This window comes from Galeopterus variegatus, unplaced genomic scaffold (genome assembly GCF_000696425.1).
Source record: "Galeopterus variegatus unplaced genomic scaffold, G_variegatus-3.0.2 Scaffold6211, whole genome shotgun sequence".
Lineage (NCBI taxonomy): Eukaryota > Metazoa > Chordata > Mammalia > Dermoptera > Cynocephalidae > Galeopterus > Galeopterus variegatus.
Genome location: NW_007732322.1, coordinates 30,461 through 50,559, shown reverse-complemented (window position 1 = coordinate 50,559; position 20,099 = coordinate 30,461). Strand labels below are relative to the sequence as shown.

The window sequence follows — 20,099 nt, the reverse complement described above, 5'->3', positions numbered from 1 at the left end:
AGGCCCCCCCCCCCCCCCCCAATAGGCATCCTATTCCTCACTCCCATACGTTTTGTGGTGAGTTAAAGATGGTCACAAATTCTTTGCCAATCCTCCTATCAACTGGTAGGATTGAATCCCCATCCTCTGAATTTGTGCTGGCCTTATAACTTGCTTTGACCAAGAGAAGTGGCAGCAGTAATGCTGTGCCAGTTCAAGACTTAAGCCTTAAAGGGATCTGGTAGATTCTTCTTTAACACTTTTGGGATCCAGTTGTCATATGAAAAGCTTAGGCTAGGATACAGAATAATGAGAGAGCAGGTAGAGAGAGTATCAGAGGATAAGACACCAGATGGAGTGAGAGGCCATATGGAGGAGCACCAGGCCTTCTTGGACATTCCAGTCCTAGCCAAACCCCCGGTTCAATGTAGCTACATGGGTGACTCCACCGCCACCACATAGAGCAGAAGAGCTGCCTGGCCAACCCTCGGAATCATGAGAAATAATAAATTGTTGTTTTAAGCCACCAAGTTTTGGGGGTTTTGTTATGTAATTAAATAGTTAACTGGCCACTTTTTATCCTAAAAGACTCAACTTTCTCTTAATCAATAAAATATTTAAATCTTTTCTGTTTATGCAAAAGGCCAGGAAGGAATAACAAACAGCACCAAATAGCAGTCTCAAAATAACTTTTAAAAATCATTAAATGTGCAAACCTACTCCTTGGACTAAATTTTTCCACATCATTAATAACCCAAGGTATAACTTGTGTATCTGCTCCGCTATTTTTAACAGGGGAAAAAAATGAAGAGTTAAAAAAAAAAACCAATAAAAACAAAAAAGGCAAACTTCAACAAGAACAAACCTGTAACTCAAGGCAAGAAAAGCTTCTGCCTTGGAAATTACCCTTTGGTTACAAACTGCTGACAAATTTATTCCAAGAAACATTATAGGAGAAAAGGTCAAATAAGTAACCACCTTATCCTCCTGATGTGATGAGAACTCAGAGGTAAGTTTAATGGTAACTCATTTTTGGTCCCCAAAACTTGAAATCCTACATTTTTGGCATAGTTTGAAGGGGAGTAAAAAAATGAAGGAACTTTAAAATAAACACTACCTAGATTGTCCTTATAAAACTTATATTATACCCTCCAGAATATTTAGTGAGGGGAAAGAGCTTATACTTGATTTTCATCTTCCCTTTTTCTCTTCACAATAAGGCAGCCTGTTCAGCCACACCAAGTTTTCAGGTGCCCAACAGGTGCTGTAGACTGAATGTCTCCCCAAACTCACAGAGGCTTAATCCCCACTGTGACTGTTGAAGGTGGGAAGTCCTATTATGGTAATTGAAAGATGGGGCCTTGAAGAGGTGATTAGATTGTGAGGACCATGCCGTAGTAGTGAATGGATTAATCCATCTGATGGTTTACTGGTGTTCGTGGGTGTGGTCAGAGTTTTAAAAGGAGAAGGCATGAGGAGTTATTTCTCTCTCTTGCTCCTGCCTTTCTTGAAATGTGATACCCTGTGCCACCACCAAAGAAGACCCTCACCAGATGTGTTCCCTGGACTTTGGACTTCCCAGCCTCCAAACATGTATGAGTTTCTTTACAAATTACCTGGTTTCAGGTATTTTTGTTATAAGCAACAGAAACACTTATACAGTATGGAATCAAAGAAATGTATGTGGGTTTTAAGATGGAGAAACAAAGCCCTTATATTGTTCTGAGCTTAATTATTGCCCTTTCTGAATATTTGAGAAAGCCATGCAATAAACCATTAATTACTCTTATATGAATTAAATACTCAATTAAAAAATGAATAATCACAACCTATGCACAAACTATACACTTTACTTTTAAAACCCAAACTAATTACATTAGTGAACAAAGGCATATTAATGGACATTTGAAAAATCAGTGTTGTTATTCTGATTAAGTCATCTACCCATAAAGTAAATAGAATACCTTCTGAAAAGAATCTTCATCTGTTATATCATAAACTAAAATAGCTCCATTTGAATCTCTGTAGTAAATCGGACCCAATGCATGGAATCTCTCTTGACCTGCTGTATCCTAAATAAAGCCATAAATGCTTATTAGATCAGAAGAAAACTATACATCTACTATTGCAACTACAGTAAACTTTTGATTAATTGGAAATTAGGGTATAAAGTCACAGATAACCCCCAAACACTATTAAAAAAAACAAAACAGGTTACAAAAAAAATTTAAGTCAAGTTATAACCAATATGTAATGTTTTACTCTTACAGAAAGGTTACTTCCCCCTCCCCACTCCCACTAAAAAACCAGTTCAGTTGCCAGAGGGTCAGACTTACCAACAATAAATTATAAGCAAAGAATAGGCCATGTCTTAAATTTAGGTTCCCCACAGTTAGAAAAAAACAAGGGAAGAGAACATGCACCAGGACGTCACGTCAACAGGTACCCTACTGCATTACCCTCACCCTACTTTCCCCACCAACCACTCCCTTAAAAGGTTGGAACATGGAGACACAGGGGGAAAAATGGCCAGGTAAACCTGTCCACCCACCCTGGTCTCTCTCTGAAGTGGAATCCCTCAAGTTGACACCTCTCCAGCTGAAAAGTTATGATAGCAATATACAAATACACAAACTGTATTCCAGATATAATTCTTAGCCAGATTATAGGAAATTTATTTTATTAAAAATAAATAAATAAAAAGTTTTGGCTAACCTGCAGTTAACTAAAAAAAATTTTTAAAATTCAGAAATTCAAATTCCTATTCCTTGAACCAATTAGTTATGAGAATAACAACAACAGATAGAGGATTCTACTCATAAAGTTGAAAAGGTTAACTTACCCATATGGCAAGGTTTACTCTTTTCCCACCAATATTTAACTTCTTTGTTAAGAATGATGCCTAAAAAAAGATTAAAAATACATTAAACAGTGTTTCATATAAAATAATAAAATAATGTTCCTTTTATGTTAATGACTATAGATGAATAAATCATTTCAATGTGAAACTTATCTGGGAGAAAAATTATTGAGTTTTTAATTACTGACCAATTATTATTTTCATTAAAGACAGAGTATTATTTACATTCTTATCTAAGAAAAATATATCTGGTTTTATGAATAAAAGTTATGAGAAATACAAAGAAAACGCTAAGTACTTCTTCTTAATTTTTCTCCTCTATCTTTGTGTGGAACAAAATTTTTCTTAGAGCATTTAATTTGATGCCACTTTACCTATGCATAGAAAGAGTCTAAGAGATTTCTAAGATAAGTAAAAAATATCTACTGGTGTTTTACTTACTGTATGAATACCAGTATCATTCAAAATGGTTCTGAAATTATAATTCAATCATTTAACATATATGTAATAATTATCTTAAGTACTAATGTCACAGAAATGAAAGGACAATGGTACCAGCCTTCAAGGAGCTTACAGCCTATTAGAGAAATTAAAATGTAAAGAGAATTACAGTTCCATATGATAAATGCTAAAATGGAGAGTCTTGCCAAGTATACTGTAAGAAGAGTGCTGAGAAAGGAAGTATAACATTTGCCTGGATGAGTCAAAGGCTTCAGAGAGAAGGTAATGATCTTCCCTTTAGGAGTAGTAGGGGTTTCTCCTGAGAGATGGGTGAAGCTACTGAAGCCTGAAACACATGACCCTGTCCCATGGGGAATGCCATGTTGGTATGGTCAATGCCAGGGATGAGACTACATAAATACAAAACGGCTGCATCTCAAAGATCCTATAATTCCACCTCTAGAAATATGAACTCTACTTTGTGGGTCTTAATAAAACCTGTTCCAAAATACTGAACATGTATATTTTAAAAAGTATACTACAATAAGGTATATTTGGGAAATGCTATATATTGCTCTTTGTACATTCACACTGCACATTAGCGCTTTAAGATTTTGCCAAAAGAAAGCCTGGCTATCTGCATTTATACAAGCACTTCCCAAACTCATTTGATCTTTTTCTCTGCATTTCTTTTGTATAGCATTGAACCTCTTTTTCTCTGGAGAAATACCCAATTCATCCTAAGGAATAACTGTTAAATCGTCCTGTTGACAATGCAGAATCACTTCAAACCAACAGTTTGAAGCAGTGGGGAAACAGAACGCCTGTATTTTAAGAGTAGCTCTGGGATAGGAGGGGAGGTTGGACTAGAATGGACAGGACCACATCTGGAAGACAAGACACTGTCACAAAATTGGAGAGAAAAACAAAAGGGCCTGAACTCAGACCATGAAGACAGAAAAGAGAGAACAGAATCAAGAGTTATTAAAGAGGAAATATACTCAGAATCCAGAGACAGCTGACATGTCTAAAAAAGGAATACCTCTGAGTTCAGAGCTATGTAGAGATAGTCACATTTAGGTGATATACAGAAAAAAGTACAGAGAAGGGAGGCAAAACAGATAAAAGGCTAGGATGAAACAAAACATAAAAACTAAAGAAAACAAATAAAAAGGCTAGGATGATGAATTACTACTGAAGAAGAAACCTAGATTTAGGGAAGAACTTTTTTGCTGTGGGCACACCAAGGAAAATTAGCACTACGAAAGGCCACTGGATTTAGTGATTAACTAAGAAGTTCACAGATAGGATATAATGGCAGAGCTGGGGATCAAATCCAGGAATGCCTGTTTTCAAGACCCAAGCTACACTACTCAAGATATTTTATTACATGAAATAAAGATTACACAGAAAAGGACAAAAAATAAATTAAATGGCAAAACAGCAAAAGAAATAACTTGGAAAATAAGAAGACCAAATATGTTACTGCAATAAATGTGAATAAGGGACTTTACCCACTCATTATAGCATAGGAGCTAAGAATATGAACTTTGGAGCAGAACTTAGGATTTGTTTTTGTTTTTTCTTTATTTTATTTATTTATTTTGTTTAGAACTTTGTATTTGTTTTTTTTTTTTAATTTTATTTTACTTCTCAATATATATTGTAGTTGATTTTCATGCCCCTTTACCTATTCCTCTTCAGCCCCTTTTCCACCCCATCATATCTGTTCACTTGATTTAAAAAGTTCAAGGAATTTTTGTGATTGTTGTGTCTTCTTCCCCTGCCACCCTTTATTGGTTTATTTATTTATTTTTAGCTCCCACAAATAAGTGAGAACATGTGGTACTTCTCTTTCTGTGCCTGACTTGTTTCACTTAATATAATTTTCTCTAAGTCCATCCATGTTGTTGTGAATGGTAGTTTTCGTTCTTTTTTATAGCAGAGTAGTACTCCATTGTGTATTTGAATCTCAGCTTTGCCACTTAACTAGCTGTGTTATTTATCTGAATTCAATATATCTTCATGGTTTCAATATCAATGCCAGATAGAAGAAACTCAAAATCTGAATCCTAGCCAAATATTTAATAGATAGGTCAACTTAAATGTCTCTCTTTTTCAAACATATTTAAAACTGAACTACCTTCCCTCCAAAATTGGCTTTCCATTTTGACTTTAGTTTTTAATCACATTCTCCAAGTTGCTAAGGTTTAGAACCTTAAAAATATCTTCATACTCCCTTGTCAGTTCATAGTCCCAAAAAACCTGCCAAGCCTTGTCTTCATATTTCCTCTGGGGTTCTATGACAATCTCATAGTACGCCATAACACCTCTAGTCTCACCTCACACTCTGCTGTGCATGCCAAATTATCTTCCCAAAAATTACCTGGTTAAAAAATAAGCAAACAAACAAAAACAAACAACTTTTTAAAATAATTTATAGAAGGGTTCCCTAATAAGTTACCATTTTAATAAGTATACTTGAACAATTTCCCTGCTGGCAGCTAATACCATAATAACCTTTTTGTCATGAGTGTTGTGGTGATTTCTCAGAAGAAAAAAGTGCATTAGAGCTGGTAAAGCTCCCTCATTTCCTTTTTACCATACCCTCTGAAACTTACTATAACCCTCCCATGTTTAAATTTAAAGGACAGTATTAAGTCTCTCCTAAGGAACCATGGATATATAAAACAATTTTATGGAAAGGGTGCTCATCACAGCATTGATTTTAAGGAGAAAAAACCCACAAAACAATGAAATAACCAAAGTGTTCATCAATAAGTAATTAGTTAAAAATATACAAATATAGCCCATCCATATAGTGAAACACAACACAGTTATTTCTACTACTACTATTAACACTAGCTAACATTTATGGAATGCTTGCTTTCTGCCAAGTACTGGGCTAAGCACTTTTTACAAACTCTTTTTGTAAAGCTTCTCCTTCTTAAAAGTTGGGGAACCCTCAAAACAAACAAAAGTCTCAAAGCCTTATCTTTGTATCCAAAGACCTCCACAATTTGTCCACATCTACCTTCCTAAAATAGCTTCTCTACTTATTCTCCAACTTAATATGGCCTATTTAAATTCCCTCCAGTTCTGTTCATTCCCTCTAATTTGAGCCGATTCTTTATTCTCTATCTGAATACTACCTATCCAAATCCAATTCATGATATACTCTTCTTCACTGAATTCTTAAGTTTTCTTATACTACACATCCAATCCATACTGAATTTCTCCACCTTGAAGAATTTTAGGGAACCTAATCTGCATATACTGTAGCATACACTGTCTTATCCTGTAAATTATCCTTTCATAGGTATAAGTATTCTTTTAAGTCCATTAAATATTTTTATTTAACACTTTCATGGTGCTTACAATGAAATGAGGGAATAGTCTAAGAACTTTTCAAATATTAATTCATTTAATTCTCCTAACACCCTGTGAGTCAGATATAATTAGTATCCAAATATTATAGATGTGGAAACTGAGGCACAAGGAGAGTAAGTATCTTGCCCAAGGTAGATCTGAAATCCAGGCAGTCTGGCTCCCAACACTATGCATAATGACTAAATGGTATGGTATTTCCCAGACTGAGATTTGAGCTCTCTAACACTTCTTCTCTAGTGGAGGGGAGGTGTTGCTGTCCAAAACAGACACTCAAATAGTGTTACTGTAGATTAACACATCTACAATGTGCCCAGTAAATCATTGCATGTATAACTCCAAGAGATGTGATCTTATGTTTCCTTTTAAACCAGATTATTTTGTCTCAAATATGTTATGCACTAGTAAAGCATATTATAAAAAGATCCATATCAAATCATTTTTTCCTTCATAATGAAAAACTTAAGCTGCGGTCTATAGAAAGATTCCCTCTATGACATAAATCGTCTCATTTTTATATAGATCCTAAGTTTTTAATATTTTATAGCTATTTTCTTCAAGAGCAAACACTGTTTTTTAAAAATACAATTATATTTGAGAATAAAGCTGAAAATTTTAATTTAACATCAAGATAGCAGCAAACAATCAAAAGGCTGAAATCTGTCTTTTCTTTTTTAATCACCTCTATGAGGCACACTTAATTTGGCCAGACTACTAAGGTACCATTTATGGTTATAATACTTACTCTGGGGCAGTCAGTGTTCTTATTGTTACATGACAGTGAGGATGGAGGGGGAAGGTGATCATGACCTTCTTCAAAAATCTGAAGGGCCGGCCCGGTGGCGCACTGGATAGTGCGCCGCTTGGGAAGCGCGGCGGCGCTCCCGCCCGAGGGTTCGGATCCCACATACAGACCGGTTCCCGCTCACTGGCTGAGCGAGGCGCGGGAGCAACACCGAGGGTTGCGATCCGTTGCCGGACACGGAAAAAGACAAAAAAAAAAAAAATCTGAAGAAAGCCATGAACTCACTCAATCTCAAGAAATCTGCTCATATGCACATATCAAAAAACAATTTCCACATGATTCCAAGGAATTTAATAAACACCTATGTGCCAAGCACTGTGCTTGGACTTTCTCATTTCACATTTTCAACAACTCTGTGAAGTAGCTAATTAGTCCCATTTTACAGTTGTGAACCTGAGATTTAAAGAAATACAGTGACTCACCAAAAGTCAGATAACTCAGCCAGGTGCTATAGCAGGTAGAAGCCTATCTGACTTCACAATGCTTTTTCCATTGCACAAAGCTGACTATTATAGAACACACAAACATTTTTTAACCTGGCACTCCTCCACTTGGACATTAAGTGTCCCTGGACACCATCCCCTCTCCTAAAATATTCTCAAGATAGGCACAAATAATAAGGATCAAAGTAATGGCACATTTTCCACCCTACTCCTCCAAATCCCAAATTACAGCACCACTACTACTTCTAATCCCAATGATTTCATCTTCCAAACTTCGGGGGTTTAAAAAAATTATGACCTGATACTTATTCGCCTGATAGAGGATAACAAAAAAAAAAAAAAAAAAAGAAAGAAAGAAAGAAAGAAAAAAAAAATCTGTTTAAAACAAAATAGAATTCTGAGAGAAACAATAGAAATAAATTATATCTGACAAATGAAAGTCTTTTCAGAACTTGTTTAATCAATTTTTTGATTCTTTGTTAGCAGACCGTTTGCTGTGTTTACTAACTACTGTACTGGCAAAACAAAATACCTAAAGCAGATTTTATAAAGACAAGGAATTTGTTTGAAACAACATAGTAACTGAATCAAGAACTAACACTTTCCTGTCTTTATCTAATACCTACTAAGTTCAACAGACTTTCATTAATAGGGGTATGTATGTCTCTGCACAACTAAATAGTTACATTATTTTTGCCAGTCACTAACACTGTTGCTGACTTAGGTATTTAAAGTATCTATTACCACTTTCAGACTTGAGACATGACAGGATTCAGGCAGATAATTTTTAATATTAAATCTCTGTAGCAAGGCAATAAAAATTAGCTATAAGAAAACTAAGCTGGGTGCTTGAGTATTTCTACATTTCCTTTTCCTAGTTGCTAAACTAAGAAATTATAATCAAGGGGCTGGCCTGGAGCTCACTTGGGAGAGTGTGGTGCTGATAACACCAAGGCCATGGGTTCAGATCCCTATATAGGGATGGCCTAGGGATGGCCAGTTAGCTCACTTGGGTGAGTGTGGTGCTGACAACACCAAGTCAAGGGTTAAGATCCCCTTACTGGCCATCTTTTTTTTTATTTTTTATTTTTTTTTCCTTTTTGTCTTTTTTCGTGTCCGGCAACGGATCGCAACCCTCACTGTCGCGCCCGCACCGGACCAGGACCGGCAACAAGATTGCAACCCTCGGTGTTGCTCCCACACCTCGCTCAGCCAGTGAGCGGGAACCGGTCTGTATGTGGGATCCGAACCCTCAGCGGGAGCGCCACCGCGCTCCCAACCAGCGCACTGTAGCAGTGCGCCACCAGGCCGGCCCTGGCCATCTTTAAAAAAAAAAATCAGTTTACAGCCCAAGGAAAGACTTTCAAAAGGAAAGTCAAAGTCACTTCTAAGGAGTAGCTCAAAGCACAAAGAAGAAAATGGCAGCCACATATGGAATACTTGTATATTAGGAATCTGTGGCCACAATTCAGAAAAACTATTTTCTTTAAAAAAAAAAAAAATCACCCAACCTTCTATAGCCCACATGTATCAAGTAAAATACTGAAGGGGAAAAAAGATTTCAACTACTGTATTGTATACAGATATTGTAATGAATTGGCTAAATTAACAGTGATGTTTCTTTCAGAGCTACTTAGAAGATATCCCAGACATTCAAAATATTAATCTTTGAACAAGGAAAGCAAGAATTTTAGACCAGAGACTATGACGCATAGTGTAAAACCCCTGCTGGAACTTGAATGCCAAGTCTTGCTCAGGAGGTTAAGGTGCCTTTAAAAAAAAAAAAAAGTAGTAGATCTGGCTTAAGAAAAAATGGCACACTATTTCTATTTGTGGGACCTCAGAAATTTAATCCAACTCTTAGTTTCCTCATTTGTCTAACTCTCAGGATACTACCTATCCAGCCAACCTTACAGCACTACTTTGCTAATCAAATGTTAGGCACCTACACTAGACTTCAGGAGAGATAGAATTTCACCTATAGGTAGAATACAGCTCTACAGTTAGAATCCTAAAAGAGAAGACAACTATTGCTTCTAATTATAAATAATGTCACTTTTTACATAAGAGATTAGTCGAAAGTGATAGAAGACACTTAGAGTGCATAACCTTCAATAAGGAAAAAAAAGATCCATCACCCAGGAGTGCAGATATAAAGAGGCCATACCAAAAACTGGAGGGTGGTTACAACCACAATGGCACAATCCTTCAGAAATAAAGTTAAGAAAACTAACTGATGGTTAAAGTACCTTACTTATCTTTATACTTTTCAGCTCATACAACGTTTGACATATAATGGGTATAAAATAAATGCCTCTTGAATTAAATTGCTTAGATTCAATAGCATTGCCTTAATAAATTCCAGAGAAAACACAGTAACTCCCTCATTCCAATTGTCTTTCTTGTCTCTGTCAAGTTTATCAAAGCCTCAGATCAGTGAGGAAATCACACAAGAGAGCCTTGGTGCTCTATATAAGTTCAAGTTTCTTGGACCAGAGAGCTTACCTACAAGTTTACTCCATATTATCAGTAACCTAGAAGAAGCTCTGGAAAAGAGAGCAGTACTAAACCACCAAAGTATGGCAAAGTCACAATTATCAAAAAACTAAATTTCAAAGATGTCAATCCCAGTCAAAACTCTAGAATAATTTTTTTAATTAAAAAAAATATATCTCATCTAAAAGCTATTTTAAAATGTAGTGATGCCTCAGAGATAGCATGTGTTCTCAAAATTAATCTCAAATTAATCCCATTACTTTTTTTGATGGAGTTACCATAAAAGAAACAAACATAAATCAAGCACCACCTATTCGTTCAACAGAAAACATTAATTAAACAACATTAGCTAGGCACTGCACTAGGAGCTTTACATATAATGGCTGTCTTTGTAATCCACATAGAAGTCCTGAGTGAAGTACACCCATTTTATAGATAAGGAGCCAGCTTACAGACATTACAATATCCTGCCAAGATCATGATGGCTATGAAATGGAAGTCAGAATTCAAACCCAAGTATAACTTCAAAGTCCTTTTTCTTTCTACCACACCATGTGGCCTCCTAATAGCTCTGGTATAAACACAGTATATCTTGTCTTCTGCAAGCATTTGACAAAGCATCTCATGATAACCCTTCTGGGCAGGACTGATGTGGCTAGGGTAAAAAGTTAGGAGAACTGTAATGCTGGAATAACTGTTTAAATTTCATTGAAGGATTTGTGTCCAGTAGGTACTAACCCATGGCAGTCACTTTTAAGCTGTTTTCTGCTTCCATTATCATTAATATGTACAACACTGCATTAATAACTGTTTCTCACTTAAGGGGAAAAGAGCCTATGGCCTTATAGTCTGAAAGAGCCCCGTCCGAAAATTCTGCATGTCTAAGAAGAAACACCTCAAGTGGACATGCATCACTGAACCTTAGAAAGACTTGCTCCAAAGCTTTTGTACTTGGCCCTCTCTCTTCCCTTTCTTTCAAAGTCCTTATTAATGATCTGATGAGAACACTGAAGGCATTCTTACCAAATCTCCAGGTGACAAAGTTAACAAGCAGCTTATCCAGACAGTAGGTTCCATGCCTTATTCTTCTTTGCGTGTCCAGGACCCAATCCAGTGTCTGGCTCACAGGAGCCCAATCAATGTTTTATGATTGCAGAATCAAGATTTAAAAGGACATTAACAGGCTTTAACCACTGGAGCAAATGTATCAAAGCCAACTTTAATGGATCAAGTACATTAGGGACAAAAGAAAAAATTTAAGTACAAAATCAAAGAAGAGAATCTGAGGGAGGTAACACCTTTTTTCAAAGCAATTAAAACTAAGATGTTCTAGCTGACAGCAAACCCAATGTTAATCAATGTGCCAGCTGCCCCTAGAAACTCACAGAATCTTTTCTACTTCACTGTTGGAAAAGGATTCTCAATAGGAGAAGTGAGCCTGCACTTCTCTGTTCAGTGGAATCACTGCTACAGCTTAAGGCATCACACTTCAAGGAAAGAAGAACAATGATTAAATAGTGAGTGTCTATAAAAGATGTCAAAGTAGTGAAAGGATTTAAAACGATGTCATTGGAGATCCAGTTAAAGGAACTAAAGCTGTTTAACCAAGAGAAGACAAGACTCAAGGGGATGTGATAACTATTTTCAACTATCAGAAGGGATGTCACATGAGACCAAGATTTAGAGGGCAGAACCAGGACTGGAAACTACCAGGAAACTGATTTTGGCTTTACACACTGAAAAGCTTACTGGAAGTTAGACCTGTCTAAAAGTAAAACGGGCCATTACAGGACACAGTGAATTTGCCACTTTCTATGATATCAGTTCATCTCATTTTTTGACCAAGATGTCAAAAAAAAAGTGGACTGAAATATTAAACAAGACTGAAACAGTGAAACATAAACTACCTTAGGTTCCTGTCAGTCCCACAATTCTTTGAAATATGAATGAGAGTGTACACAAAGTATTTTACAAAGATAGGTAGTATGTTGACAAGAAAAAAAGGTTAATTCTTCCTCTCATATCTTCCGATGCATGATTTCCTCTCCCTGTGGAAATTAAAAGCATACAAGTTTATGTCTTATAGATTACATGTATCAAATTTCTCTAAAAAAAAAATTAAGATGAGGTGAACTGATACCTAAGAGGAGATTAGATATAGTGCTGTTTTCATACACTGGTATGCAACAAAATCTTCAGCACTGTAATATAATCCAGATATTGTTTGTGATGGGAGTTATATAGATATTAAAATCAGGACTGTGGTGCTTTTGATACTGAAAATCAACCATAACTTCATCCTCTCCTGTATAGATTGCAATGGCTTCTCTCATATATTTAAAAATCTTTAGCCTGCTTTTAGCTTCGAGGATGTTTTAGAAATGTATAGAGAAAATGTCAGGTTGAAGGTTAATTTATTTTTTAAAAAACTTATTAAGATCTCAATTACAATAGTTTTCTCTTTTATCTTAGATCTCAGTACAAAGGAAAACTAAAGGGGTTGTTTACTAATATCCAGAGGCAGTGTGACTTAACTGCAAAATCTGAAGTCAGATCTGGGTTCAAATTCGAACCTGGGCACCATTGCACCATTGCCTTGTGGCAATATGACCGCCAGCAAATTACTCAATTTAACCAAGCCTGTTTCCTCACCTGGAAAATGGGGCTAATAAAACTATCCACTTCATAGGCTGTTATAAGAATTAAATGACGGAAGGAAGGCAAGTAAAATAATCACCACAGTAAGAACTCACTAAATGTCAGCTATTGTTATTACTTTACCTAAATAAGTTTCTAAGCCTCCAAATGGTATTTATTCATAAGTACTTATCCTTGATGTAAAACACAAGGCTCTCACTAGTAACAGCCAACAATAACTATTAAAATTTTGTTAGTGCTCTTGTACAGGATTTAAGAAAAAAAATGCAGTTTCCTGGTATTCACTTTTTCATATATAACGCTTTACATAACAGTAAAAACATAAGAGTAAAAATAGAACATGGAATCACAAGCAGAGCATCTTTGTAAATTCTAGACTCAGTAGTTTAATAATAGCATCATACATCAAATATCACAATTATGAGATTATGAATTCTATTAAATAGCGTCCATGTTCTTGCACACTACGCAATTACTAATTAAGATCTATTGTGCAAGTTGAGACAGTAATAATAAAGACAGAAAGCTTTAACTGGACCAGGTCCTAAGTGCTTTTATGTATGTTTATTCTAACAAAATTCTGACAATTTTACGTATATTTATTCTGAGCTAGATACTATTACGGCCACTTTAACAGAAGAAGAAACTTAGGCACAGACGGGTTAAGCTAGTTAAATGGACGGAGGTGGGACATGAACCTAAACAATCAGGCTCAAAAGTCCACTAGACTTTACTGCCTCTGATCAAACTGATCAAATCAGATAAGCAGGGTAAATTCCTTCTAACACATTAAAACTGAATTCTTTGGGACAGCGGGGAGATTACAACTTCCTCAAAGGCCTGCCTTCATTCTCAATCATTACATTTTAACACTTATACTATATAACTGCAGGAGAAAACGGACCTTATGTTACAGGTAACGAAAATGAATAGCATCAGCGGCTAAGCCTTTAGTTTGGGAACCAACTGTTGGCCGGTACTCACGGGACGTTTCAACGTTGGTTACCGACCTCGCAGAATACGAGTGACCGCAAGTCAGACCCACGCAGGCTGCAATGAAACTGCGTAACCCGCACCGGCGAGCGGTCATTTCAAAAACCCTCCAGAAATGGCTGTTTTGCCATTCCTGTTACTCGAAGACTGGACAAAATGGAACTTGCATAAACACTTAGTCATCAGAAAGCTCTGAAGTTGCGAATCATCTATTTCGCAAAATTAAATCCGCAGCTAAATTCCTAATTCTGAAAGAAAGAAAAAGAGCTGACACTCGGAAACTGTAGAGTGAAGACACCACCTAGGGCCCAAGAGGAAGCGCATCAAAGGGGAAAAACTAGCCCACGGACGGGAACCCCAAGACATGCGCAGCCACCACGGGAGACACCGGGGACTTTTCAGGGCCCTCCACTCTCCTCTCAACAGCCCGTCCATACGTCTACAAGCTGCTTCAACCCAGAGTATCCCCAAGGCGAATTCGGAAAGGCGATCCGAACCCGAAGGTGACAGGCCTGAAATCTGCCAGCCCAGATCCAGGGGACGGAGCAGCGAAGCCCTCACTGTCCCGGAGGGTAGAGGCCCTGAGGCGCCACCTCCCGCTCCCCGGGGTCCGCACCTGCAGGGTGGTGATGTGCTTGTCGTTGAACTTGTTCTCGCAGTAGCGCAGCACCAGCGACGTCTTCCCTACGCAGCCTTCCCCCAGCAGCACCACCTTGAACGAGTAGGCTCTGCCCGCCGCCGCCCCGCCACCGCCGGCCGCAGCCATCCCGTCGCTTCCCGACCGCCGGGGCCGAAGAACCGCACCGAGCTCCCCACACCGCAGCAAGCGCCTTCACAGCCGCGGCTGGCTCAGCCCGCTCCGCACCGGGCCCGCCGTCCCGGGCGCCGTCTCCACTCCTTCCTCCCAGCAAGGCCTGGAGAGGCCAAGGGAAAGTCCGAGAATGAAGGGCTCCAGCCACCACGTCAGGCACCAGAGGAAAGACGAAGAGCCCTCCCTCTCCGCCTCCCTCTAATGGCGTCTCCTTCCTCCTACGTCACACATCGGGTCACGTGACCGCCGCAGCCCGGGAGGCTCCTGGGACTAGGCCCAGCAGAACGTGCCCGGACGTGGGCGGGGCTTCTGGCCCCTCCTCCCGGGGTGAAGTTGGACGTGAGCGTCTGCGTGCAGTCTAGGGCAGAACCGGGCTGTCTGCGGGCCACCACCGCGCTGCGGTTGGTGGGGCCCTGCGGGACTAGGAACCAGTAATTTGAAGCAACCTAGAGTGAGGGGCAGAACGTTATCGTTCTTGCCCAGGGAATGTTCACAAAGCTAATGACCTGTCACACCAGGAGTAACTGTAAGCCAAATCTGCCAAGGTGCCCTTGAATCTCCTGTGTATAATCCCAAATAACGGCTGTTGAACTTTCAGTTCTCCAAACCACCAGGTCTCGGCTTAAACCAGAAAGGCTTTCCTGACCACGCAATCCTTCCCTTCGTCCTTCCATCCCTCCCAACCACCCCCCACTAAACTAGGTATTTCGTAACACCAGTGCACCTTTATCAGCGCTTACCACACTCCCTGGAAATTACTTTGCTAAGTATTTGTCTCTCCACATTGTCGGTAGATTTGTTAAGGGCAAGGATTGTGTAAGTCACTTTGTGCTGGGAATTCAAAGGTGGGCAAGTCTACAGTCAACAAATCTACAGTCAACATGGAATGTCAGGAGCTTCATGGAAGACAAAAATGAGTGAATGACACATCTTAAGCCGTTATGCCTTGGCTTCCCAGTGTTTCTGTCTTCCATGAAGCTTCTGCCATTCCATGTTGACTCCACCTTGATGTACCTAGCTTGTTTGCTGAACAATTGCTTATTTTTCTTTATCTGCCTCTCCTTTCATGAAATATACTCCTACAGGAAACCATACTGGTACTTTTGAAATTTTGCAACTAGAAATCTGTTGTCAGGCATACACAATCTTTTTCATCAGACTTCTTTCACACTTCAAACCAAGTAAAAAAGAAAAAAAAAAAAAACCCATTCGTTCATTCAACAAATATTTGAGTGTGCCTACCATATGCCAGGCACTGTGCTGAACAAGATACAATGTCTCTGTCCTCACAGAGCTTACATTTTAGCAGATAAGACAGACATAGTCAATTTTATAATGAATGTTTTCATCTTGTTGAAGCAGTGTGAAGTAGTTTGAAAGCATATGTGGGAACCCAACTGATTTAGCATACTAGAGAAGGCTTCCTGGAGAAAAGTTATCTTTGGATAGGAGTAACCTAGGCAAGAGAGGAGAGCTTTGCAAACAGAGAGAGAACATCATGTCCAATGGGTTGAGGTAGGAAGGAGCATCTAAAATTGAGCAGCTGAAAGTATGACCAGAATGCAAAGAGGAAAAAAAACTCCAGATGAGACTGGCAAAGAGGCCAGGGGTCAGTACTGAAAGGGCCTTTATACAAATGAAGGGTTTTAATCAAGGTGACTGACATAATCAGATTTGACTTTTAAAAGTCAAATTACATTGATTGTAATTTAAAAAATGGATTGAGGAATAATATTAGATTTATTTAGAATCAAACATTAAAGAGATGCTTTTTTATAAAATATCCTCACAATTATATCTGAGGACATATTGTGTACCTCTCTCCTCTGCTTTAAGGTAATGTGCATCTCTCCTCAGCGCCTTTGAACGTTCATAAACACTTCCAGAACTAGGATGGGACTTCATTCTGAAGGAGACCCTTCCATTGTCCATTCTGAGTTCTTCCTCATATTAGATTGAAATCTGCCTCTCTCTGCCTGCAATTAATTGTTCCTGATTCAACTTATACAGCATGTGTCTAATCCCTATTCTCTGTAAAACACCTTCATATAGATGAAGAAAGCTATATGATTTTCCTTAAAGCCTTTTTGTTTCTTCTCTTTTCAACATAGGCAATCCTTTCAACTACTGTTCAAATTATATAGATCCCCAGATCATTTAATAACTTGGTCATCTTAGGATCCACATGCAGTACTTTGCATTTATCACTGAATGAAAACAATTAAAATTTTTTATTGTAAAATAAAATCATTTTAAAAGTCAAAATAATTTTCCAGGTTTAGCATGAATTTGGATTGAAGGAGTGTATTGTAAATTTTTGTGAATCACAATAACTAGGTTAGCATACTTTGGAGCACAGAGTGGGTAAATGTAAACGTAAATTGTGATAGGCTGATAATATCCTTCAAAGATAACAGGTCCCAGTCCCTGGAGCCTATAAATGTTACCTTATTTGAGAAAAGAGTGTTGCTTTCTTTTTTAGATGTAATTAAGTTAATGACCTTGAGATAGGGGAGACTATTCAGGATTATCTGGGTGAGCTCTAAATGCAATCGCAAATATCCTTATAAGAGAGAGGCAGAGGGAGATACTACACACCTAGAAAAGGAGAAGGCAATGTGACCATAGAGGCAGACACTGGAGTGATGTAGCCACAAGCCAAGGAATGCTGACAGCCACCAGAAACTGGAAAAGACAATGAGCCACTAGAGCCTCTGGAGGGAGTGCAGTCCTGCTGACATACTGATTTTGGTCTAGTGAAACTGAGTTGGGACTCTTGACCTCCAGAACTGGAAGTGATTAAATGTGTATTGTTTTCAGTTACCAAGTTTATGATAATTTGTTACAGCAAACATAGGAAGCTAATACATAAGTATATTGGGGAAAAGCAAGTAGACTACATTAGTCTAAGCACTGAAATAAATTCAGGCCAATATTTTTGAATGTCTCCTCCATTCTCCCCCTGTTCTTGCACTATTTTTGTGAATTTAGACCAACCTCATGGCCTCCAGTGTGACTGTTTGGGGACCTCAGTTGTTGAATTTTGATGAAATACCTAGAGTTGAGTAGTCAGATACTTCTTATTTTTCATTTGGGAAGGAGGAGGATTGTCAATGGCCTTTGTACATCTTTGGTTCATTCATTCATTCACCATTGAAAAAATATTTATTTAGATTCTACTTTATGCCAGGCACTGTGCTACATATGTAATCCAATCAGACATGGCTTCTGGATCTTACTATCTAATGAGAGCCATAATGATTAAAATAGTTACAGTAAGGCCTCCTGGTGCTTACCACAGTCTGTGTTCTTACACTGAGTAAATTATACACTTCAGCCCAGGCTTTGTGCCTGGTCTGTATTGTGAATGGGGGGATATGAAATTCAGGGGGCAAAAAAAAACAGTTACAATATATGGTAAATGATACTATACAACATGTATATGTAACTCTGGAACCACATAGAAGTAGCAACAAACCCCGAGCTGCAGAAGAAGTTGAGTAAGATCAAATGAATATACTTTATTTTCAATTTTCTTAACATTTCAGCAGATTTGACTCAGCTGACCACACTCTCTTTCATGGCACATGTTCTTCTATTGGCTTCTAGGTCATCACAATCTTCTGCTTTTCTTCTACTTCACTGGCTGCTTCTTTTCCATCTGTTTGCTGGCTCCTCCTCTCATTCTCAACCACTAATTGTCAGTAGGATTCCAGATTCACATCTCTCCAATAAAAGCCTTTCCCTGGGTGATCTTCATCCAGTTTCATGGCTTGAAATATCCTCTGTATGTTAATGAGTCTTAAATTTATATCTTTCACTTCTGATTTATCTCCTGAACACCAGATGTGTACAGACAACTGCTCACTTAACTTCTTAGGTGTTGAGCAGACATCTCAAACATAATATGTTTAAATTGGATCCCTCGATTTTCCTCCAAAAGTTGTTCCTCTCCTGGTTTTTCCCATCTTAGTAAATAGTTCTTATTATGCATCTATTCACTGAATCTAAAACCTAGCAGTTACAATAGTGCGGTAGGAGTTAAAATAAACTTGTAAAGCTCAGGAACAAACTAAAGATGGTTGATTTAATCCAGTGGTTCTCAAACGGGTGATTATGCACCCCAGGTTACATTTGGCATTGCATGGTAGTATTTTCGCTACCGGCATTTAGGGGGAAGAGGCTAGGGATGCAGCTAAACATTTTACAATTCACAGGACAGTCCGCTCCACTCAACAAAGAATTATCCAGTCCACAATGTCAATAATGCCAAGGTTGAGAAATTTGCTTTAGCCTAATCAAGTGTGTATATTTTTGGAGACCATCGTAATTATAAATCCCCTGGGTATATTATATTATAGACGCAAACAGAATGGGGGCTGAATAACTGGTAAGAGAATGAGAAACACAAGAGCTCAAGAAATTACTTCCAACTTTGCCCCTATAATCTATGTGTGTTCTTACATAGTCATTTAAGTATTTTTCTTGGCTTTATTTCTCCGTATGGAATCATCTTGTATCCCCAAGGCACTTTTAAAAAAAAAATTCTAACTTACACAATATAATTGTACATACTTATGAGGTACAATCTGATGTTTTGATACACATATATATGTTGTATAATAATTGTTTCAGGGTAGTTAATTTGTCAATCACATCATGCATTTATCATTTCTTTGTGTCAAAAACATTCAAAAGCCTCTCCTCTAGCTATGATGTAACATACAAAACTTAACTGTTAACCATTGCCACCCTACTGTGAAATAGAACATCAGAGCTTATTTCTTCTTTCTAATTGTAATTTTGTACCTATTAGCTAGCTTCTCCTTGCTTTCCGTCCCCAGTCTCTGGTAATCATTATGTTCTCCGCCTCTATAATACCGACTTTTTTTTCTTAGATTCCTCACATGAATGAGGTCATGTGGTATCTGTCTTTTTGGGCCTGGTTTATTTCACTTAATGTAACATCCTCCAAGTCCATCCGTGTTGCTGCAAATGACAGGATTTCATTCTTTTTTATGACTGAATAATATTTTATATACCACATTTTTTTATCCATTCATCCATTGTAGGACACTTAGGTTGATTCCATATCTTGGCTATCTCAAATTGTGCTGTGATAAACAGAGTAGTGCAGATATCTCTTTGACATATGACTTCATTTCCTTTATATATCCAGTAGTAGGATTGCTAGATCACATGGTAGTTCTATTTCTAATTTTTTGA

The 20,099-nt window shown here is 38.0% G+C and overlaps 1 protein-coding gene across 1 annotated transcript in view; it reads right to left on the bottom strand.

Moving 5' to 3' along the window:
• RAB21 (RAB21, member RAS oncogene family) overlaps positions 1-15,085 on the bottom strand; it is a 29,528-nt gene extending 14,443 nt beyond the window's left edge. The window contains exons 1-3 of the mRNA XM_008590579.1: positions 14,679-15,085; positions 2,822-2,881; positions 1,944-2,051 (exon numbers count right to left, since the gene is read on the bottom strand). Coding sequence (XP_008588801.1) covers positions 1,944-2,051; positions 2,822-2,881; positions 14,679-14,828 — 318 coding nt within the window. The 5' untranslated portion in view covers positions 14,829-15,085. The remainder of the gene's footprint in view (positions 1-1,943; positions 2,052-2,821; positions 2,882-14,678) is intronic.
• Between the last annotated feature and the right edge of the window lie 5,014 nt (positions 15,086-20,099).